The sequence below is a fragment of the Lepidochelys kempii genome, chromosome 3, assembly GCF_965140285.1.
Source record: "Lepidochelys kempii isolate rLepKem1 chromosome 3, rLepKem1.hap1, whole genome shotgun sequence".
Taxonomy (NCBI): Eukaryota; Metazoa; Chordata; order Testudines; family Cheloniidae; genus Lepidochelys; species Lepidochelys kempii.
The window spans coordinates 109,902,197-109,926,484 of NC_136382.1; the positions used below are offsets into that span (position 1 = coordinate 109,902,197).

General features: G+C 42.6%; 2 protein-coding genes across 4 annotated transcripts; one reads left to right on the forward strand and one right to left on the reverse strand.

The window, feature by feature from the left end:
- Positions 1-26: 26 nt before the first annotated feature.
- Positions 27-18,495, reverse strand: FUCA2 (alpha-L-fucosidase 2). 2 transcript variants are annotated; one of them, XM_078852203.1, is made up of 8 exons: positions 18,261-18,328; positions 17,971-18,058; positions 14,141-14,328; positions 12,909-13,248; positions 10,966-11,176; positions 7,723-7,913; positions 6,236-6,344; positions 27-2,288 (listed from the first exon to the last, which is right to left on the reverse strand). In XM_078852203.1, the coding sequence occupies exons 2-8, from the start codon at positions 17,985-17,987 to the stop codon at positions 2,148-2,150; spliced, it is 1,197 nt and encodes a 398-aa protein (XP_078708329.1). In that variant the 5' UTR covers positions 17,988-18,058; positions 18,261-18,328; the 3' UTR covers positions 27-2,147. The 2 variants fall into 2 exon arrangements, with proteins under 2 accessions (XP_078708329.1, XP_073193603.1); XM_073337502.2 differs by lacking the exon at positions 17,971-18,058 and having other exon boundaries at positions 18,261-18,495.
- LOC140909080 (uncharacterized) lies at positions 18,031-23,174 on the forward strand. 2 transcript variants are annotated; one of them, XM_073337510.2, is made up of 3 exons: positions 18,031-18,374; positions 20,939-22,063; positions 22,637-23,174. In XM_073337510.2, exons 2-3 carry the CDS (start codon positions 21,487-21,489, stop codon positions 22,831-22,833), a joined length of 774 nt encoding a protein of 257 aa, XP_073193611.2. In that variant the 5' UTR covers positions 18,031-18,374; positions 20,939-21,486; the 3' UTR covers positions 22,834-23,174. The 2 variants fall into 2 exon arrangements, with proteins under 2 accessions (XP_073193611.2, XP_073193610.2); XM_073337509.2 differs by lacking the exon at positions 18,031-18,374 and having other exon boundaries at positions 20,644-22,063.
- Positions 23,175-24,288: the final 1,114 nt, after the last annotated feature.

Genomic DNA, 24,288 nt, shown 5'->3' on the forward strand with positions numbered 1-24,288 from the left:
GTCTATACCTAAATAGACCACCATTTTAAAACTTTACATATGTTAAAATTTCTCTACATTTTAGTCTTGCATTTATTTTCATTGGTTTCCTACAGAAACTTGCAAAGACTAGAAAAATATAACTCTTTGGCACAAAAGGTGGGACTACGGGAGAGCAATTTTCATGTACATATGGATTTATAAGTCCACACGAGATACCTATTTAAAAACCCAATCAGCATAAATAAGAGAAACTACAGCAGCCCTACTGACTATAAGAATAGCTAAATGAACCACACAGCACAGGTGCATAACATCAGTTCACCACTCAGACTTTTACTATGCCCATCACTATACCATAAGTACAGATTTTGTAACTCAGGCCTACTCCTATTCACAATCTCCTAAATTCTACGCAGTAGATAACAAAATTTCACATGTAAAATTAAAATTTTGTGTTAAATTCCTCACCAAGGGGAGCTGCTTGAAATAGTTACAACTACATGATTTTCCTAGTCTATTACTTGCAGCCAGTCAGACTAGAGCCCTGATCTTGAAAAGACTTAAGCACATGCATAACCTTATATGTTGTGACTACTATTAAAATCAGTGCAACTACTCAGTATGTAATGCTATGGATGTGCATAACTCCTTGCAAGATTGCTGCCTAGGGTAGGATATACAATGGAATATTAGATAATGATTAATGTTTCTGAAGTAGGATAGAAGCTACAGCTGTACTAACTTCCCCAGCTCTCTAGAAATGTGGCACTGAAGTTTCTTTACAAATGTCTTTGACAAAATAAGTTGTAATAGACTTTGACTCTTCTGAAGGCTGTGAAAATAGCCTAGTTAATCTTTCTTCATTTAGAATTCTGTCTAGCCACTTATACCATGTTCAATACCACAGTCCTGTTACCCAAAGATCAATACTGATTGGCCAGTTGGGCCTTTTAGGTGTCCCAACTGCACCCAGCCTCGTAGTCACTGAAACACAAATCTCTACATCCCTTTGGTTAAATGGGTATTGAGGAAGAGATAAAGGGTTTGTCATAAATGGACAGCCCATGCCATAGGAGGAAGGATGGATTAGAATGACTTTTAAACAGTTTTCTCCCACAAGTGCTATTTAGAGCAGTATTTGGCCCTTTCAGTCACTTAACTCACCTTCTGCTGTAAAAAGGTAAACCTGGAACTGCTAAATACACAGTGAGTTGAAAATTATTGGGGGGACACAATGCTGCTGAAAGGACAGCCATGTTCCTAGAAGGCAGCAGAGGTCCAGATATTTCTAGAAATATCTTTTCTGCTCTCTTATATCCTTCACAAGGAGTGCCTTTCATAGTGAAAGGATGTGTTGCTCAAGTTCTCCATAATTTAAAAATTAACCATACCCCTCATAGCAATAACCTGCAGCATAGCAGAGATTCTGCTAGACTCAGTGTATTTCTAATGTGGCTGAAAGTGCCTTATTCATGATTTACTACCACAGCTGGTCAAATTTTTTAATGTGAAATTATTTTTAATGAAAGAGAGCCTTTTTTCAATAACAAACTTCAAAACTTTGCTTTTGATTAATTTTATTTTTGGTTATTTTTCCTTTTTCAGTGGCAAAGAGGGAGAGAGGAAACAACTGAAATATTTCCATTAGAAAAAAAATAAATGGTTTTAAAAAGTACACAAAATAACTTCAAAAAGGCTGACTGGTACAACTAACCCTTGCCCTGTACACCTGCTTTTTGATCAACTTATCGCTGCAGAATTTGGCTACATTCACAACCTTGCTCCTGCTGTTGTGGGCTGCTTAAGGAAGATGCACCATGGGTCAGTGCACAGACCTTTTTTGAAGAGATGAATTGAAACCAGTACATCAGAAATCTAATATTATGCTGCAAACAAGGTCCAATGTAATCTTACAAATCCACCCCACCACTTAAAGCTAACCAGTCTTTCAAATCAAAGAGGTTAAATGCTGGAAGTGAAAGGCCAAATGCCCATTCTGCAGAATCTGGAACAGCATTTGTCTGCATTAAATCTGCTCCCATCAATCCCAATTTCAGCTGTACATGGGGAGTTCAATATAGCGTATATATAAGCAAGTTAGAAATTTGAAGTGTTCTCAGTAACATTTGTGAAGAAACAGCAACTGAAGTCTCCATTTGTATCCTTCAGTTTACATTCATCAGTTGCAGAGTCCAGCCCCATTGACAGGGTAACTGACTAGGGGTTAGCTGAGGCACAGCCACTGTCATCCCCTTTTCTCCCAGTGAAACCCACTTCAATTGTCCTTTATGTCCAATCAGCTTCACCTGGGAAAAAAAAACACAATCAAATTGAAATCTATCCAAAGTGACTTGCCCCAATGATTCAAATTGCAGTCTATTCAAAGTGACTGTTGGCCCAATAATTACATGCATATATTTTTCCACTACTTAACAGCAGTGATGAGCTTCCCAAATCTGAAGAACCGGTTCCTTCAGTTGCTCCGGGTCTTCGGCGGCATGTCCTGAAGTACCTGCCGCCGAAGACCCGGAGCGAGTAAAGGGCCCGCTACCAAAGACCCGGAGCACCACCGGGTGAGTGAAAATTAAAAAGGGATTCTCAGCCAGGGGAGCCTCCCCAGCCGGGAGCTCAGGCGGCCCGGACAGGACGGTCCTGCAGGCCAGATGTGGCCCGCGGGCTGGAGTTTGCCCACCCCTTTAAGAACCGGTTCTAAACCAGCCTCAAACTTTAACAACCGGTTTGCGCGAACCGGCTCCAGCTCACCACTGCTTAACAGGTCCTTTTAACATAATGGATTAACTGTAGGCACCTCTTTGCCAGCCACATGAATGGTCAGAGGCTGTCCAAAGGTTCTAAACATGTTTCTAAGGTGGTCATATAAATAAGCTGGCAGATGTAATGATGCTGTGTCCTATGATTTGGGCCAGACTATGGTTATTATGTTCTACATGCAGATGGCAGTGGGAAATCAAAAGGATTTTGAGATACTAGCTCCCTATGTGAAGGGCCAGGTTTCACAATACAAACCAGATCATTATCTTACAAATAATGGAGTAGTTTACATTTTTTTTAATACATACTACCACAAAAATAGAGCAAAGTGACTATACACAAACAATGTTCAGATGATTAAGCAGAACATGTACATGAAGGTGAAGAGGTTCCAAACATAATAATGCAATGTTACACTTTTGGAAAGTTAGTTAACAGTTTCTTAAACTTGCACTACTTCTTGCCTATAGGAAGAAGTCAGATGCCAACATGGGTATTTTATGGGAAGCAGGAGTTTTTGTTTTTTTAAAAGGCAAGATATTCTGGAATCTGCTTTTAAACTGAATTGTACTTTACTGTAATGGAAATAACCATTCTGCTCAGCTCAGAAAAAAATCAATGATTTTTTAAATATACTACTGCTTCATTTAAAAAGCATATTAGAAAGCAGGACGGGGGGGGGGGGGGGGAAATCACTTAAGAAGCTATATAGAAATTATACCATTGCACATAGTACTTAGGGTGGTATAAATTCTGTTCTCAATTTACTCTGCTGTAAATCAGGAGTAATTGTTTGATTTAGTACAACTGACACTTCCATTACACACACTGTTAACAGTAAGTAAAATTTTGGCAGATTAAAATTTTTTTTAAAAAACCTAGTGTTCTTTGAACAAGTCTTTGAAATAACTTTTCCTATTTGTCTACATTACACTACACCTCCTTTGAAATTTTGGCCCTGTGTTGTGACCAGCTGAAGTCATGAGGAGTCTTAATATTTAGAAAGGAAGGAGGGACTTGTGTCAAAGCATTGGCCAGGGAAAAGGTGATTTGGGTTCAATTCCCAGCTCTGCCACAGCCTTCTCCTGTGACCCTGGGCAAGTCCCAATCTATGCCTCAGTTCCCCCTTCTGTAAAATGGGGATAACATGTCCTTTTGCCTGTCTTTTGCCAGTCTTGTTTATTTAGATTGTAAGCTCTTTAGGAGAGGGACTCTCTCTTATGAAGTTTGTACAAGGCCTAGCACATTAAGGCTCTAGTATTGGTAGGGGCCTCTAGGCATTACCATAATGCTGCTACTAATAATGATTAAAAATGCAAAACTAAGAATGATCTATTCATTTTAAAGTCTCCCCATTCCTTGCCTTTCATCTGAGGAGCGCAGGCCAAATTCTTCAGTGTCATGATAATGTAATTCAGTTGCCAACTGTAATTTGTGCTACAGTAGCACTCTGTGTGTAACACAAGCACCCCCATTTATATACCAAGGTGTCATTATGGGGGAGTGTACTGAAGTGGGAACAGAGCTGGTCAAAAATTGGGCATGTCAAGAGGAAAGTCACATTAGGCTAGAGCAGTGCAAGCAGCCAAAAAGCTACTCACAAGAGGGTGTAACACATCATCCCTTGGGGATAGAGGAATTACCACCTGCCCTAATTTACACTCCCATCCTTATGGTTTTTGGAGTTCTTCACTAAGAAGAAAAGTCAGGGTTGACTGGCTCAGCAAGACACCCTTAGAACCAAGGAAACATACTCTAAACCAGTGGTTCTTAACCTGGGGTGCACGCATCCTCTGGGGGCGCGAGATGCCCTTTCTGAGGGTGCGAGATATGCCAGATATTTTTTAGAGGGTAAATCATTGAAAACACCAGTTAAGCACAGGCACGTACGTACAACTACTTTGTTTCATCAAACCTATGTATTTATTAACATTATACATTTTTTAACGATTACTGTAATATACAAACAAAAAATACATCTAGGTTTAGAGAACTGACCTACTTCAACGATTTTTGATAAGGGGTGCGAGAACATATTTTGAGAACCAAAGGAGTGAAGGCTGCAGTAAAGGTTAAGAACCACTGCTCTAGACCATCTAGCCGCTCAGGGCATCATAGGCCCGGTTGGAAGCCTATTGATGAACCTATTTGCATCCATGACCAGTTTGAAAAAACAAGAGGTTCTACCTGAGAAAGAGACACTCCCTTATGTCAGAAGTAGGCCTCCTTTATGCCATTCCTCCCTCAGCCACTCAGAGTCTCTCGACACAAACACCTAGTTCACAGCAAGCCGGGGTGTAAATCTATGTCATACTAGCCTGCCACACATTAAGTGTCTGTGTGGCCCTTGCTGCCAGGCACTAAAAGTTCCCTGGTGAGCTGGATCTACCCCGCTTTGAAATGGGAGTCGATTAAGGCACACTAGGGAACTTTTTGTGCGCAGCAACAGGGTCCACACAAATACTTAATTCACACCTCAGCCTTAATTTACAACTGAATCTTCCCCCTTACAAGGGATGACTTGCTGCTTTTTGCATGCCACTGTGAAGGCTGTCTGACATGGAGGGGACTGGGCTTGTCTTCACTATCAGTGTAAGTCGACCTAAGTTACACTACTCCAGTTATGTGAATAACGTTGCTGGAGTCGACATAGCTTAGGTTGACGTACTCCGGTGTCTTCACTGTGCTGCGTCGATGGGAGACACTCTATGATTGACTTACCTTATTCTTCTCAGGGAGCTGGAGTACAGGGGTCGGCCGGAGAGTGCTCTATTGTCAATTTAGCGGGTCTTCATTAGATCCACTAAATCGACACCCACTGCATCGATTGCAGCAGCATTGATCTCCTGGTAGTGAAGACAAGTCCTCAAATAGGGACAATTCTGTCTTACCTGTGCATTTTCATTCTAGGAACCTCCAGGTCAGACAGCCAGATCCTCCCTGTGGAGAACTGCATTAAGTTTGCTGGAGAGGGGTGTCTGCCTATTGCTTGCTTGTTGAGTAGTTTGAAAGGCAAGTGGGTATTCCTCCAGGAAATCTCTAAATTTAATGTCAAGACTCTGCTGTGGGTGGTTTGAGTTGAACAGCACTTTTACACTTCGATATAGTTAGCATTTTTCATCTTTGGAAGCTATCATCCTGGGCAGTTCTTCCTAAGAGGTGGCCCTAAGCCCAAGCTCAGAGCAAAGATCTGCTCGGCCCCCAGTTGTCATGGACCAAGAGAACGCCCTACTATCAAGTCTGACATAGAGAGACCTAGACTTAAAGTTAATAGTGACGACAGAATTTTCCCTTTTTCAACATATTCTATTCTGTTTTTACATATCACCAAAGGTGACAGGTATGTATTATTTGAAAACAAAAATGTTCGCAGTGTTGATGGCACATTTTTCAGATATTTTCTGATCTATCTTATGAATATATTCCTTGACAATGCGTTAGAAAGCTCACAGAAGTAGCAAAAAAGATAGTGGTCACTTACTTGTGTTGCTCCAATTTTGGTTTTTGGGTCACCAAGTACCAGAGTCTCCGAGATTGGCCAATTAAGGAAAATGGCATAGACTGTCTCTTCTTTAGGTTTGAATGTGTACCTGGTTGGAAATGGGGAGTCATATAATTTAGGTCCAGTTGTTGTTGTTTTTTTGTGATTATCCACACACTTGAGAGTAATGTACATGTAAAGATTTCAGGACTGGAAAAGGAATTTTAAAAGTTGATGGCAATTAGGATCACAAACACCACAAGAACTGTTTACATCAGAACTACAGCAATGCAGTCCTTGTCCTGCCAAACTACTATTTAAAAAAGTTTGGATTCCTGCAAATCTTTTTTCCAAGTATAATTTATTCTCTACCAAACAATCGTGCAAATATTTGTAACACTTCTCTTTCTCTTCTTACATATTAATGTTTCTCATGAGTTTTACTTCTAGCTTTTTATTGTGTCTAGACGTGATATTTATATTTAATAGCCGATGATGGGGTCAGGAGTACAGAACGGACCACGAGGGAAGGAGAAGGAGTAGGGCCAAAATGCAGATGAGGGATGGTTGTGGATTACTGGCACAGCAAAGGCACAGAAGCTAAGGGATAGAGCAGGGTCCAGAGACTAAAAAGGGGTGAATCTGATGGTTGATTTCACCAGAAATGACATTAACATTATCTTACCAAATAATTTATCCATCATACTCAATTTGACAGGGCTCATGGCCATCCTACTATTGATCAGAGTTGTTTTCTAGGAACTTTTTTTTAAAAAAAATCCAGCTTTGGAAGCTATTATTGTGAGGAGTTCTTTCTAAGCATCCTTTAAAAAGTGGCTAATTTTAAAAAAGTACCTTAACATTTCTGTCTTTCTCATGATAGTGATATTGACTTATTTCTTATCATCAGTTTTATATTGTATCGATCAATATTCTATAAAAAGAACAGGAGGACTTGTGGCACCTTAGAGACTAACAAATTTATTAGAGCATAAGCTTCCATGGACCCATGAAAGCTTATGCTCTAATGAATTGGTTAGTCTCTAAGGTGCCACAAGTCCTCCTGTTCTTTTTGCGGATACAGACTAACATGGCTGCTACTCTGAAACCTGCCAATATTCTACAGTAATTCCTAGGTCTTGCTTTAGTTTTTCAGCTACTTTTGCTGAAAGGCATAAACGGGCCAAAGATACACATTGAGCCTTTGTTTCAGTCTGCATTGGAAGCATAAACTCTCTTGTCTCCCAGTTTTTTCCCCCTAATCATTAGGATGTACCAACTTCACTAATGTCCAATATATATATATATATTCTTCCTTTAGGCACCTATCTTGGCTTTCCGAAAGGGTTCTTTTCTGAGACAGCCAAATAACATACAAATTAAGGTAGTGGTTTCTTTATTGTAAACACTTGTCCACTAGAAATTGCACAACTTCACGAAAGGGTCTCAATAGTTATATTTTCTGCATATTGTTTCACTAGTCTTACCACACTCCTGGTGTGACAGTGTCATTCTGCGTTCTCCATGGTTTAGTTCCGTAAATGGCTTCTCCATTGACTCTCAGCCAGACACCCATCTGCCTTAGGCGTTCTTGGAATATAACATCAATGCGACCATCATGGGTGGGCCCAATGTTCATCAGGAGATTTCCCCCACATGATACTGTTTCTACGAGTTGCTGAAACATTTAGCAACGTCAGAGTGTTAAGATTATGACCAATGAAGGTATACACATTGTCTGGTGTTCTTACCAAAACTTAGAACTCTGCTCCAGACACATGGGTTGAAAGAGCTGAATCAGTATTTGACACTGCAATATGCAAAGTAGTATGTTAGAGGTTCCAATCGTTTCTACAAAATTTAAGCTTCCATTAAAAATGTTACATTTTTAGCTTGTATGGCTCAAGAAAACCTTCCAAATGTGATCTCACTCTGTGATGCCTGACTAACTCTGCATTTTTTCAGTCTGTCTGCATTATGAGTTATCTGCTTCCTATTTGTTTAACTGCGGGCTGAGTCTGAACCCTAATGATGACTGATATCAGTCGTTTTATATTGTAAACATCCAGATATTCTGAAATGGTGGTCAGATTCTGGGATTGTAGTTGGATACTGTGAAGAGCCCCTGATACATACACACACACACATACACGTTACTTCTGAGAGTAACTATTACACGAAAAAAAACCTACTTGTACCACAGAATAAAACGAAATTAAACAAATATCTTTGGTTTCTGCAGCTAAATACTCATTTCTTTTCAGAACTATCTTGTATACAGTACAAGAGTTAAAAGTAAACTGCAGCACCTAAACTATTAAGAGAGCTTACACACTAAGACCTCGTTCCTACAACTGATTTCAGGTGGGTGGACCTCCTGTGTCTGCAGAAAGCCCCACTGAACTCAATGAGGCAGGTGCAGGGGTCCACCTGCAAAGAACCAGTTGCAGGATCAGGATCCTACCTTACCTTACTAATTTGTTTTAAATCACAATTATCTGCATGTCCTACTTTAATGAACAGACAAAGTATTTTAATTTAAAAATGTAAGTATAAGATTGGATTGCATTGGGGAAATAAACCACCTAAAAAAAAAACAGATGCAAAGTAACAAGGAAGTCATTCCTGAAACAACCAAATATATCAAAGCCTTTTGCATTTCTCTCACACCAGAGATTGATGAACACCTGGAGCCCATGCACTTTGAAATAATTCCCTACTGTTGTATTAGGTAAAATTCTCATTGACTTCAGCAGACATTAGAAGTGTTGAAAAGCTACAGCATCTACTCCAAATTTGGGTATATGAGGTACAACATGTGCATACAGCTGTATGAATGTTTGTTTCTTTCCTGGACATAATGTTTTTGTTTGACATGCTGTACATCAAATAACTTAACCCGTAGAAGGACTTAGTTGTTAATAGACCAATTAAAAGACTTTGTAGGTTCATTTGGAAGTCTTGAACTGGTAGGATGGAAACATCAATTTTATTATCACAAATTTTACAGGATTAACTGTGGGAGAAGTTAGAATTAGCCAGCAGAAATTCAACCCATTCCCTAGGAACTACTTCCTTTGTGATTAACTGTCACTGAAATGCCTAGTCTGTGGTCACACTTCTATTGGAAACTTTCCTAGCATGCTTTTCAGGCAACTGGCCCTTTACATTTGGAAAAGCAAAACAGCTACAACCATAAAGTTGCTATTTTGTAGCTGACTGCTGAGGGCTACATCTCACTTCCTTCTACCTGGCAAGTGCTGATAGTTCTTACTATGGTTTACCTTGGTATTTCTTTCACGCCTCAGAAAAGGCCACCTTCATATTTTTATATCTATACCTGCAGATTTTTTAAGCTAGTGGGCACCGATAGCTTGCATTATACTTAAGGTTAGTTCCATCTTGCATTCTAACTTATTTAAAAAATTGTAAGAAATTACATGTAAGACCTACACCTAAGATAAAAATTTAACTCAGCTGTTGACTGTTAGATGTTAACTCTAACCCAGCTGTTAGACTGCAAAGTCCAGCCATCAAACAAAAGCTAGATTTGGGTTATGTGATAATATCAAACTATACACACCCACAAAATAATTGAGTGTTACAACAACTGCAAATTTCACTGTGTTGTGACTACTCCTCAGAGATTAAAGTTTCGAGTTGATCTGATGGCTTGTCTCTAAATGTGTGCAAGATGTGAGCTTGGGAGCACCCTTTGAACTCTGGAGGGCAATGAAAGTTGCCGGTGGAGGCAGAAGTGTATTTGAGTTCTTTGGATGAGTCAGCAATCTGTTCCCAGCACCGTCTGTTGTCAAACTCATAAGGTGATGTTGAGGTTAAATGAGAAAAGTGTCCCCTCAATGAAGTGGGACAGGCAAACCCAAATTCCTCCACATGGATCAGCCTTCAAATCTGGGTCGGATGTAGAGAATTCAGACTTGGATTGCTATTTCCACCAATCTGTAAAACACATTAATATTTCTATCCTGTCTCTGGAAAACTTTTATCCTTTTATATTTATGAAATAGCAACATTTAATGTAGAGTATCGCTCTTTGCATTGCATGAATGTAGACTCTTTTTTGGAAACAATTAGTTATATGCTATGTAAACAGGGATTCAGCAGACATAAAGCCCATCCACGTCTATGGAATTTAATGCATGTTTTGCCATTGACTTCAGTAGCAGCAGGATTGGTTCCCTGAGTGTTGCTGGCAGAATATTCTGGGAGATATGAGTAGAAAACTACAGAAACAATAATGACTCTTTTGTATTTAAATGCCACAAACACTTAAAGTGTGTAATTTGCATAAAATAAATACTTAGAAGAATACTAAATATCCATGGCTTATTATTATTTCATATTTGTCACCATAGAGTAGGAGCAGAGAGAACCTTAAAGACAGAAAGAAGAGGAAGTGCTTGCCTCTTTCATTTGCAATAAAAGTAACTGAGTGGAATTTATGGGCCTGATCCTCATCTTGCTTACATGTGTGTAAATCGCAAATAATTCCACTGAAGTCAAACTGGTGTAAGAGAAAGAGGAGAATCAAACCATAGGATTTGCACAGTTGAGGTAGAGCCATTACTGAACTTAGTTTGATAATATAATCAAAGGAAATGATCATCAAGAGGTCACATAATTAGTTATTTCTTCCCATTACATTGGTGAACTATAATAATCAGAAGTACTGGCCAGATGTTGTATACCATATCTCTGTCTTACTGTACCTTTACCAGTTCTTCAATCGTGAGGTAATCACTTAGCTGCGTATTCCTCCTATAACCCCATGACCATTTGTCTATGGTCATACAGTTTTCCCACTTATGAGGCAAAAGGTGTCCTGGGTTATAGCGGTCGCTGCAGGTGTAGTATCCACCATGTTTACAAATGCTGCCAACTCCCCAGCGATCATTTGTTACAACTGCATCCCGAACTGGGCTGAAATTACAGAAATTTTAAACAAATGATTATGATTTTTAATTTTTTAGACTAAATGTCAGCTCTTTTCCCCAGAAATTCACGTTCAAGATGACTTCTGTATTCCTAATTTTCCTCTTTACATAATGCAAATGGGTAAGAAATCTGAGGTCTTACACAGAATGGGAGTAGTGAATGGACCCGCTTCTGCACTCCTTACTCAGGCACACCTCCGACTGTCTGCCATGGAAATAGATTACAGTACAGATCCTTGAATATGTACTGTGTCTTATGTGCAGTGTCAAAGGCACGGTCTGTGAAGAAAGTGTCCTGATCATGGACTATAAGGTGGATAGAAAGCTGACTAGATCATCGCGCTCAACGGGTAGTGATCAATGGCTCCATGTCTAGTTGGCAGCCGGTATCAAGTGGCGTGCCCCAAGGGTCGGTCCTGGGAGCCGGTTTTGTTCAATATCTTCATTAATGATCTGGAGGATGGTGTGGATTGCACCCTCAGCAAGTTTGCAGATGACACTAAACTGAGAGGAGAGGTAGATACCCTGGAGGGTAGGGATAGGATACAGAGGGACCCAGACAAATAAGAGGATTGGGCCAAAAGAAATCTGATGAGGTTCAACAAGGACAAGTGCAGAGTCCTGCACTAAGGACAGAAGAATCCTATGCACCACTACAGACTAGGGACCGAATGGCTCGGCAGCAGTTCTGCAGAAAAGGACCTAGGGGTTACAGTGGACGAGAAGCTGGATATGAGTCAACAGTGTGCCCTTGTTGCCAAGAAGGCCAATGGCATTTTGGGATGTATAAGTAGGGGCATTGCCAGCAGATTGAGGGATGTGATCGTTCCTTTATTCAACACTGGTGAGGCCTCATCTGGAGTACTGTATCCAGTTTTGGGCCCCACACTACAAGAAGGATGTGGAAAAACTGGAAAGCGTCCAGCGGAGGGCAACAAAAATGATTAGGGGACTGGAACACATGACTTATGAGAAGAGGCTGAGGGAACTGGGATTGTTTAGTCTGCAGAAGAGAAGAATGATTTGATAGCTGCTTCCAACTACCTGAAAGGGGATTCCAAAGAGGATGGATCTAGACTGCTCTCAGTGGTACCAGATGACAGAACAAGGAGTAATGGTCTCAAGTTGCAGTGGGGGATGTTTAGGTTGGATATTAGGAAAAAAAATTTCACTAGGAGGGTGGTGACGCACTGGAATGCGTGGTGGAAGAGGTGGTGGAATCTACTTCCTTTGGGGTTTTTAAGGTCAGGCTTGACAAAGCCCTGGCTGGGATGATTTAGTTGGGGATTGGTCCTGCTTTGAGCAGGGAATTGGACTAGATGACCTCCTGAGGTCCCTTCCAATCCTGATATTCTATGATCATATTCTTAACAAAACCACCCTACTTGCCATCATGGTAGATGACTGTTACTTACAAGAGAATAAAAATAGATAGAATGGCCAGACCATGTTAATGGAACAACTTATGGACCTGCTTGACATTTTTCATGAAAAATGTTCATAATTTTTCAGCCATGTCTAATAATTTGGTTGTTAAAGGGAATACTCTTCCCTGACTTGATCCCTTATATTGCAGGGAAATTAAGTGGGAGATGACATGGTTAAGTGCCCAATAAGTGAAACAATGGATCCCACACAATATATGGAAAATGAGACAGAGGCTATAGCCTGGCCAAAGTTCCAATTTAAGAGCTAAATATATGATAAAAACAAGACACCTGTCATTATACAGCCAGGCTAAAAATCCAGTGCTGTTCCAGTAAGTATCTGGTGCATTACCATCCCCATCAGACCAGAGGATCTCTGGCTGGTATTTAGCCACAATCTCATAGAGCTCAGGCAATGACTTGGCTGTTGGAAACTGTCTTGTCTTGAATACATTGGAGGCATCATAAAGGAAGAGAGGATTGAACCATTCAAAGAGAGAGTGATACAGCCCAAAGTGCAAATCCGTCCTGTTTCTAATAGATGTTGCTAGTTCAGCCACAATGTCCCGTTTTGGTCCTACGTTGACAGCATTCCAATTCCATGAGTATTTGGACCCCCACAAAGTAAAACCTAGAAAGAGAAAGTTGAAGGACAAAAAGAGAATAAAAAGCACTGTAAGCATATTCTTATATATGCTATGCTATTAGTCAAACACACATGCTGATTGCAGCTCCCCAGGAAGAGGAAGTAGGCTCTTCCCTGTTCTGCAGCTCCCCAGAAAGAAGAAGTAGGCTCTCCCCACTTCTGCTTGCCCTATCACTGAAATCTCTAGTTATGTATAACCATAATATTCCTTCCTTTAGAAGAAGAATCCAATACCAAGATGTTGCTTAAAAATTGTTTATACCATGTCTACAAATGACACATAACTCTCAGTTTCTGCACTAAGCAGTCTCTTACTATGGGTATGTATAGCACCTAGTACCACGGAGACCTGATCTTGATTTGGGCTTCTAGCTGCAGCAGTAATAATAGGAATCAGGCTACTAATGTTGAAATATAATTGTGCATATTTCAAAATCTTAACCGACTCCCAAGAGCACATTGTACATTTCTTGGAGAAAGGTAGAGAGCTAACGAACTCTCTGCACACAGTAATGTTCTATATGAAACAGAACACGATTTACTCTTCTGGTTCATTAAGCAATAAAAAGCCTAGAGCTAAATTACGCAACAGTCAGACATTAACAACTTCTGTGGCTGTTGTAGGAAGCTCTGCAGCACTCTTAACTTCAGTCATTGCAACCTATAGCAGGAGGAATAATGTGATAACAAATTCTTCCTTCTATCAATGTTCCAGCCTTTTATAGGGGATATGGGCTAACAAATACCACTTTTATTCTTGCCAGGTTTTTAGCATCTAGCCAGCTGGACAAGATAACTTCACCTGGGTTTTTGTTCTGTTAGAAGAAATGAACCATGAACTGCAACAACTGCCAGCCCTTGCACACGTTCTATTTACCTTCATGATGTTTTGAAGTCAAGACAACATATTTTGCACCAGAAGCCTTCAGAATATCTGCCCACTGGTTGGCATCAAAAAACTCGGCTGTAAACAAAGGGCCAAAATCTTCATAACTGAAGCCAGGAGGGTAATTTGTCTCCATAAATTTTACATAGGCCGGTCTCTTTTCCTTCTGCCAATACCACCTTCCAAATACACAATAAAAATATCCAATGACATTTAAAAAATATATATACAGTTATAATAATCAATTCCTGTTTTGCCATTCTAAAGGGCGGTGCGCACTGTCACAGACATACTGTGGAAGTACACTGGAAATAACATAAAACTGCCTCAGGCAATAATAGCTTTGATATTTGGAAGCACCCTGGTCTACCTCCCTCAAGGACTTCATTTGAGGGACTGCCAGTGTTTCCTACTGAGCTGTGTTGTACACCAGCTAAAATTTGATGGGAGTGGGGAAAATATAGTCTTATTTAGGGGCCAAATGCTGAAAACTTACTACCAGGCATACAGGGCTGATGTGGGACGTAGGCAGCTACATTGGGTGCCAGTTTTGTAGGAACACCCCTGGTTCTGGGCCAGCACAGGCATGGACTTCTTTAACTGTGTCCCCCTGTAGAAGAGTAAGAGCAGCCATACCACCAAGCACAGCACAGCTTTTTTGCTTCTGCCTCTTAAAGGGCACCCCCACTTTCCAGTAGCTACTTGGGATGACAGCCATCTCACTGCTCCATCTACCCCCACCCCAAGCACAACTTTTAGGGAGTTTTGCTCCTTTAAAGATGGGCCTCTACCCCACACCAGCAGCAGCCAAAAATTGCCACACAGACAGAAGCAGGTCTCTAGTGTGGCTGTCCCCCACACCAGCACAGGTATGAGGAGGTGTGACAGGGTGGACTAGGTCTAGAAGCCTCACGGCCCTGCCATAGCCCACTCAAGAAAAGAGCAGAGGAGAAGTCCTCCCAGCAGCCTAGAGTGGTTTTAGGAGAACTGCTAATCAGAGGGGCTCCAGGAGTGACCAATCAGGGGGCAGAAGGGCCATATAAAAAGAAGCAGCAGAGCAGTCAGTTACTGCCTGGAGTTTGCAGAGGGAGAAATGGGTGCTTGGCTGGCTGGAAGAGCAGCAGGACTGCTAACAGATCAGTGAGGGCAAGCTGAGTCCAGGGGACCAAGCCCAGAAGTTTACCAGACCAGGTGAGGGTACCGTGATGGACTCTGCTGGTCTGGTTGAAGGCTGATCCCAGTCAAGGGCTGCCAAAAGGACACCTACTGAGATAGACCCCTCTTGGGCTGTTAAAGAAAGTAGTGCCTCGGGGAAGGATGCCCTTGTGCTATGGCCCCATACTAGGGCCATGAGCAAGAACTAGAGACTGTATACCCCAGAAGGGGGGGACAGTGAATGTGACTCGGCTGGAAGGCTAGTCAATGAAGACCTGCCAAAAGAACCACCAGCCAGGGGAGTGCTTCCCCATTCAAAGCTGAGCGATTGCAGGCATGAATCAGCTAGAGAGGTGGATGCCAGCCCAATTACAGGTAGGAATTCTTAGGGCAGCAAAATGTCCAGCACCAGTCCTGTGGATTAGTGTTTTCCACAGAGAGGAAAAAAGGTGGGTGAAATCATATCTTTTATTGAACCAACTTCTGTTGGTCAAAGAAACAAGCTCTGTGTAGCTCTTAATCTTGTCTCTTTCACCAACAGAAGTTAGGCCAACAAAATATATTACCTCATGCACCTTGTTATCCTGGGACCGACATGGCTACAACAATACTGCTTACTACATAAACAGTTCTATTGTCTATGGGCATAGCATGGGGTAGCATGAGTCTGTCACTGTAGAAATGCTATGGCCAGTAGTAAGGGTTTGTGGGGTTACAGTCATTAGGTTTCAGAGAGTGAGGCAGAGCAGCAAAGACCTAGGTAAGCTTAGACACACACTGGTCATTCAAAATTGGGGAGGAAAATAAACTGAATTTTTTAAAAATGTGTTTAAATCCCAAATTGAGGATCAGAGTCTGATCTCAGCAATACTCACGTAAATCCAGAGTAACTCTGCTGATAGCAATAAAGTTAACCCAAATTAACATGGACATAAGTGAGAACAGAACCTGGCCTCTTGTGGGGAAAAAGCTGGATGAAAAGGCCCAGAAATCATCCTGTGGAAAAAATAGTTGCAATCTCAAGACATTTTAGTGTCTAAGGAAACGGATCACACCTTCCCCTCTCTTCTCCTTTGCCATGCACCAGTTGCTAATGACGTTAAAACGGACAGAATTGAAATTCCAAAAGAAACAAACTGAAAAGTGATCTGCTGAGATCAGAGAAGTGGGAACAGCTGCAGGCCAAGGAAGAAAGTTGGTACTAACAAATAGGCTGTAATGACAGGGTAAATGAGGGTAAACCACAAGTGTAAATGCTATTTACAGTCAATAGTTACTATTTACAGTCAATAGTCCACATTAACACCGATGTAAGAGCAAAATCTGGAACATGGCTAATAAATAACAGCTCAAATACAAAATGCGGGGAGACATAACCAAGCAGCCTGATCCATTGCTTTAAAGTGAGTTTATTTTAATTTTGTACCACCTTAACATTTCTTTTTTGTGTAATCAAACACTGTAGTTTATCATAGGAAAGTCTGCAGTCAGGATTGGGGAGAGGAGGGGTTTACAAGATCATTTCTATTTTAGGGGGAAATTCTGCCCTCATTTACGGCCTGTACAACTCCATTATTTTCTAAATGACTGCACAGAGTGCCCAGCCCATAAAAAAAAAATCCACATATAAAAGTGTGAGGACAACTGGCACTGAAAGTGGAAGGGAGGATTTGGAAATATTATACAAAAGGAGGATAGTTTTGCCAGTGGATGGATCTGTATGGTTAATATACTAGGAAGGAAAAGTGATTTTTTTGCAATGACACTTCAACCACAACCTTTCTTTTGGAAGGGTCTGTATCATGGCCAAAGCTTTCTTTTCTATTTTTGGTACATTCGGTATATTTATGATTGAGGTAGAGCCCTTTTGCCCTACATCAGATGCATGAGTACTTTCAGGAGTTAATAGAATAGACAGCATTAACACTCTCAAACTAGAGATGGCATTTCAGTCAAGAATATTTTACACTGTACTAAGAATATTCTATTAAACTGTATTTGGTATCAAAGGCAGTCAAGACATCATCTTTATTCTTTGTCCAGAAAAGTTAAGTAGTAAAGTGCAGCCCACATCAGAGCTGTTTAAACCCATCCCCTGCAGCTCTGTATGTGTTGTCAAAATTCTGCCTTCAGAAAATCATGTTTTGCATGTATATACCTTTACTAAAATTATTTAATTAAGTCTTATAATATCCCCGTGACAGAGATCTTATTACCTCAATTTTACAAATAGCAGAAGAGATTTGTGACTTCTTCAAGATCACACAGAAAGTCAGGGGCAGACTATGGCATAGAAATGGTAAATCAGTTTACCAGACAAAGGGATTGATTCTGTGAACACTCACATGTGTCAAATAGTTTACCCATGTGTAAGTGTTTGCAGGACCTGAGTTTTCTCTTTTCTGTGGAAAGGATCTCTTTTAAAATCACAACCATTAACATAACATTAAAAAAAGCCAGTTTCATTAGTTCACTAAATATAGGCTCAAACGTCAGACCTGGATTATGGATACCCCCAAACTCCACAATTGCTCTGATTTGTGGTTTTTAGCCAGCCCGCTATAAATACAGGAGCACACTTGCAAAATTTGTTTGTGGGGTTACATTTTAAACACTCCCCACATTCAAGGATGCTCAGATGTGAAGTTTTGGTTCAATTCACTTACATCATGGGGATCCACATCTAGGTTTGGGTTGAAAACGTTCTCCAAATTAGGGAGCTGTGTTCAGACTAGTTGGGGCCAGATTTTACTGCTAAGAGACAAGGGAATAATTACCACATACACTGGGGGAGGGAGGGAATGGAGCGTGAAAGGTTGTTTACTACAGGGTGCAGCTTTGTTAGGGAAAGAAGAAAGAACAACAGGCTGCTCTGTCGACAGAAAGAGCAAGGGGAGGTTAAAGAGACATAAAGGAGGAAGTGAGGAGCTGAGAGTCAAACGCATGGAAGGCTCACCAGAACCACTCACTGCCGAAGCTGGGCACGGAGAACACGCCCCAGTGGATGAAGATGCCAAACTTGACTTCATCGAACCAGGTCGGAAGTGGTCTGGAATCCAGAGACTCCCAGGTAGGATCATAGCGCGCACTGCATCCCTGTGGGCAAAGGAGCAGGCAGAGGAGCAGCAGCAGCATAGCTGGCAATGGGGAGGATGCAGCAGTCTTTGGCTGGGGGTGGTGTGTTTAACGTCTCACGTGAGAGCAGTCAGATGACAACCCGCGGCAGGCAGGGCTGCTTCCTGCTCCTTGTTTTTACACCCAGCGAGGCTGCTGGGTGCAGTTTAGTGCATTGTTTAGCAAGGGCGGGGCACTGGAGGACAAGGAGGTTACGAGAATAATTTCTTAGGCTCTGATTTTTTTTCCAGGCTTGCTGAGCAAGGAAAGGAGGCTTGGAGGGAAGCTGAAACCAGGCCCTACATCAGTGTCTCTTAGGGAACCCAGGATGAGTGGGCAGTGTGAAATTTGTAGTGCACACACTCACTGATTTAACGACTCAACCTGGTGCTATTTGCCCTCATTTGCTATATGAAAAGATGGGATTTGAGCGTCCAGGCACCATCTAGGGCCAGGACTTTGTTGCCCCGTTCCAAATGCAATTGGTTTGAGACAGACCTGCTGTTACATCTAGTATGATCACTAGCACAGTCGGTGCATAGAAATTGAGCGGTACCTTCTGAAAAATCCCAAGAACAAAGGAAATTTATCTCTCGTTATTTATAGGAAAATTAAACTGTAGGCCTGCCCACCTTGCTCCCTGGAACTGAGTTCTGTAGACCAGTGGTTTTCAAACTGTGGGTTGTGACCCAGTACTGGGTCGTGGTGGCTCTAGTCAGCGGGGCTGCCTGGCTAAGGCAGGCTAGTTCCTACCTGTTCTGAAACCCTGCTGTGCCCCGGAAGTGGCCAGCATGGGGGGGGAGGGGCCTTCACATGCTGCTCCCACCCCGAGCACCAGCTCCGCACTCCCATTGGCTGGGAATCGGCCAATGGGAGCTGAGGGGGGAACAGTGGGCGAGAGCTGCACAGAGTCGCTTGCACACCTCTGCCTAGGAGCCGGACCTGCTGCTGGCCACTTCCAGGGCGCAGTGCGGTTTGTGGTGCCAGGACAGGCAGGAAGCCTGCCTTAGCACCCCCTCTGCGCCACTGACCAGGAGCCACCCAGGGTAAGCCTGTGCCCCACCCTGCGCCCCAATCCCCTGCCCCAGCCCTGAGCCCCCACCCAAACCAGGAGCCCCTTCCTGCACTCCAAACCCCTCATTGCTGGCCCCATCCCAGAGCCTGCATCCCCAGCCCAGAGTCCTGAGCCCCTTCCACACCTCAACCCTCTGCCCCAGCCCTGAGCCCCCCCAAACCTGGACTTGATAGCCCCTCCCCCGCCCTGTAAACTACAACTGTGGCGGCACGACATAGACAGTGAACCTCTGAATAAATGTCTGGAAAAGTGCTTCATTGTGCTTGCTAGAGCTGTTTGAATTGTAAAAAAATTAAACTTCAGTACATTTTTCACAAAAAATATGCACCATTGTAACCAGCCCTTGTGCTAAGTTATCATTTATTTCTGAATTTTTATTTGAGCACAACCGACTTCAGGAAATATGCTCTGTGTCAGCCATAACTTTAAATTACCACAAAGTGGCAGTGTTTCAGAGCATTGCTGGTAGAAATGGAGGAGTTTCTGCAATGTACTTAGCACTAGTGCATAGTACATCAAGTAGCAGAATTGCATGATTTCAAGTAGGACAGTCAATTAATCACAGTTAACTCATGCGATTAACTCAAAAACATTAATTGTGATTAAAAAATTAATTGTGATTAATCGCAGTTTTAATCACACTGTTAAACAATAGAATACCAATTGAAATTTATTAAATATTTTTGGATGTTTTTCTACATTTTCAAATATATTGATTTCTGTTACAACACAGAATACCAAGTGTACAGTGCTCACTTTATATTATTTTTTATTACAAATATTTGCACTGTAAAAATGATGAACAAAATAAATAGTATTTTTCAATTCACCTCATACAAGTACTGTAGTACAATCTCTTTATCATGAAAGTGTTACTTACAAATATCTATTTTTTTTGTTACATAACTGCACTCAAAACCAAAACAATGTAAAACTTTAGAGTCTACAAGTCCATTCACTCCTACTTCTTATTCAGTCAATTGCTAAGAGAAACAAGTTTGTTTACATTTATGGGAGATAATTCTGGCTGCTTTTTTTTTACAGCGCAAATATTTGTAATCAAAAATAAATATAAAGTGCGCACTGTACACTTTGTATTCTGTGTTGTAACTGAAATCAATATATTTGAAAATATAGAAAATATAAAAAAATTTAAATAAATGGTATTCTATTATTAACGATGCAATTAATTGCACGATTAATTGTGATTAGTTTTTTTAATCATGCGATTAATCACGATTCATTTTTTTAATCACTTGACAGCCCTAATTTCAAGGTTTCATAGCACAATGCTTATATTTAAGCAATATTACAATGGCCAAAACTCTGAGGGAGAGGGGGAAGTTCCTGGAAGGTGCAGGGGAGTTTTCAGAAAAGATGATTTGGCAAACTCACCCTGAAGAAGAGCTCTGTGTTGTTCAATAGCTTGTCTCTCTCACCAACAGACATTGATCCAGTGAGAGATATTACCTCACCCACCTTGTCTCTCAAAAATCACAGGAATTTTCAAAGGTGAACATGGATATTGCTGGATTTTTGAAAAGTCAGCCCTGGCTCTGAGCATGCAATCTGCCTGGTCATTCTGTCTTAAGCTGTACATTCAGCCACCAGGCTTCTCAGTTGTCACATGAAGCTATGCCCTGGTCTACACTAGGACTTTAGGTCAAATTTAGCAGCATTAAATCGATGTAAACCTGCACCCGTCCACACGATGAAGCCCTTTATTTCGACTTAAAGGGCTCTTAAAATCGATTTCCTTACTCCACCCCTGACAAGTGGATTAGCGCTTAAATCGGCCTTGCCGGCTCGAATTTGGGGTACTGTGGACACAATTCGACGGTATTGGCCTCCGGGAGCTATCCCAGAGTGCTCCATTATGACCGCTCTGGACAGCACTCTCAACTCAGATGCACTGGCCAGGTAGACAGGAAAAGAACCGCGAACTTTTGAATCTCATTTCCTGTTTGGCCAGCGTGGCAAGCTGCAGGTGACCATGCAGAGCTCATCAGCAGAAGTGACCATGATGGAGTCCCAGAATCGCAAAAGAGCTCCAGCATGGACCGAACAGGAGGTACGGGATCTGATCACTGTATGGGGAGAGGAATCCGTGCTATCAGAACTCCGTTCCAGTTTTCGAAATGCCAAAACCTTTGTCAAAATCTCCCAGGGAATGAAGGACAGAGGCCATAACAGGGACCCGAAGCAGTGCCGCGTGAAACTGAAGGAGCTGAGGCAAGCCTACCAGAAAACCAGAGAGGCGAACGGCCGCTCCGGATCAGAGCCCCAAACATGCCGCTTCTATGATGAGCTGCATGCCATTTTAGGGGGTTCAGCCACCACTACCCCAGCCGTGTTGTTTGACTCCTTCAATGGAGATGGAGGCAACACGGAAGCAGGTTTTGGGGACAAAGAAGATGATGATGAGGTTGTAGATAGCTCACAGCAAGCAAGCGGAGAAACTGGTTTTCCCAACAGCCACGAACTGTTTCTCACCCTGGACCGGGAGCCAGTACCCCCCAAACCCACCCAAGGCTGCCTCCTGGACCCAGCAGGCGGAGAAGGGACCTCCAGTGAGTGTACCTTTTAAAATACTATACATGGTTTAAAAGCAAGCATGTGAAAGGATTACTTTGCCCTGGCATTCGCGGCTCTCCTGGATGTACTCCCAAGGCCTTTGCAAAAGGTTTCTGGGGAGGGCAGCCTTATTGCGTCCTTCATGGTAGGACACTTTACCACTCCAGGCCAGTAACACGTACTCGGGAATCATTGTACAACAAAGCATTGCAGTGTATGTTTGCTGGCATTCAAACAACATCCGTTCTTTATCTCTCTGTGTTATCCTCAGGAGAGTGAGCTATAATTCATGGTCACCTGGTTGAAATAGAGTGCTTTTCTTCAGGGGACACTCAGAGGAGCCCATTCCTGCTGAGCTGTTTGCCTGTGGCTAAACAGAAATGTTCCCCGCTGAGGGAGGGTTGAGGGGGTAGCCACGCGGTGGGGGGAGGCAAAATGCGACCTTGTAACGAAAGCACATGTGCTATGTATGTAATGTTAACAGCAAGGTTTACCCTGAAAGAGTGTAGCCACTGTTTTATAAAATGTGTCTTTTTAAATACCGCTGTCCCTTTTTTTTTCTCCACCAGCTGCATGTGTTTCAATGATCACAGGATCTTCTCCTTCCCAGAGGCTAGTGAAGCTTAGAGAGAAAAAAAAACGCACTCGCGATGAAATGTTCTCCGAGCTCATGCTGTCCTCCCACACTGACAGAGCACAGACGAATGCGTGGAGGCAAATAATGTCAGAGTGCAGGAAAGCACAAAATGACCGGGAGGAGAGGTGACGGGCTGAAGAGAGTAAGTGGCGGGCTGAAGACAGGGCTGAAGCTTAAATGTGGCAGCAGTGTGATGAGAGGAGGCAGGATTCAATGCTGAGGCTGCTGGAGGACCAAACCAGTATGCTCCAGTGTATGGTTGAGCTGCAGCAAAGGCAGCTGGAGCACAGACTGCCACTACAGCCCCTGTATAACCAACTGCCCTCCTCCCCAAGTTCCATAGCCTCCATACCCAGACGCCCAAGAACGCGGTGGGGGGGCCACCAGCCAACCAGCCACTCCGCAACAGAGGATTGCCCAAAAAAAAGAAGGCTGGCATTCAATAAATTTTAAAGTTGTAAACTTTTAAAGTGCTGTGTGGCATTTTCCTTCCCTCCTCCACCACCCCTCCTGGGCTACCTTGGTAGTCATCCCTCTATTTGTGTGATGAATGAATAAAGAATGCGTGAATGTGAAGCAACAATGACTTTATTGCCTCTGCAAGCGGTGATCGAAGGGAAGAGGGGAGGGTGGTTAGCTTACACGGAAGTAGAGTGAACCAAGGGGTGGGGGGTTTCATCAAGGAGAAACAAACAGAACTTTCACACCGTAGCCTGGCTAGTCATGAAACTGGTTTTCAAAGCTTCTCTGATGCGTACCATGCCCTCCTGTGCTCTTCTAACTGCCCTGGTGTCTGGCTGCGCGTAACCAGCAGCCAGGCGATTTGCCTCAACCTCCCACCCCGCCATAAACGTCTCCCCCTTACTCTCACAGATATTGTGGCGCACACAGCAAGCAGTAATAACAGTGGGAATATTGGTTTCGCTGAGGTCTAAGCGAGTCAGTAAACTGCACCAGCGCGCCTTTAAACGTCCAAATGCACATTCTACCACCATTCTGCACTTGCTCAGCCTGTAGTTGAACAGCTCCTGACTACTGTCCAGGCTGCCTGTGTACGGCTTCATGAGCCATGGCATTAAGGGGTAGGCTGGGTCCCCAAGGATCCATATAGGCATTTCAACATCCCCAACAGTTATTTTCTGGTCTGGGAATAAAGTCCCTTCCTGCAGCTTTTGAAACGGACCAGAGTTCCTGAAGATGCGAGCGTCATGTACCTTTCCCGGCCATCCCACGTTGATGTTGGTGAAACGTCCCTTGTGATCCACCAGAGCTTGCAGCACTATTGAAAAGTACCCCTTGCGGTTTATGTACTCGGCGGCTTGGTGCTCCGGTGCCAAGATAGGGATATGGGTTCCGTCTATGGCCCCACCACAGTTAGGGAATCCCATTGCAGCAAAGCCATCCACTATGACCTGCACATTTCCCAGGGTCACTACCCTTGATATCAGCAGATCTTTGATTGCGTGGGCTACTTGCATCACAGCAGCCCCAACAGTAGATTTGCCCACTCCAACTTGATTCCTAACTGACGGGTAGCTGTCTGGCGTTGCAAGCTTCTACAGGGCTATCGCCACTCGCTTCTCA

Bases quoted from the DNA above. Each gene is read 5' to 3' on its own strand.
- FUCA2 (XM_073337502.2), bottom strand. From the start codon at position 18,439: ATGCTGCTGCTGCTCCTCTGCCTGCTCCTTTGCCCACAGGGATGCAGT. The intron at 7,914-10,965 runs GTACAGTAAGAC...TAAATGTTTCAG, and splicing joins CGATTGAAGAACTGGTAAAG to CAACTCGTAGAAACAGTATC. The intron at 2,289-6,235 runs GTAAGTGACCAC...TTTTTTTCCCAG, and splicing joins CCAAAATTGGAGCAACACAA to GTGAAGCTGATTGGACATAA.
- LOC140909080 (XM_073337510.2), top strand. From the start codon at position 21,487: ATGCAGAGCTCATCAGCAGAAGTGACCATGATGGAGTCCCAGAATCGC. The intron at 22,064-22,636 runs GTGAGTGTACCT...TTTCTCCACCAG, and splicing joins AGGCGGAGAAGGGACCTCCA to CTGCATGTGTTTCAATGATC.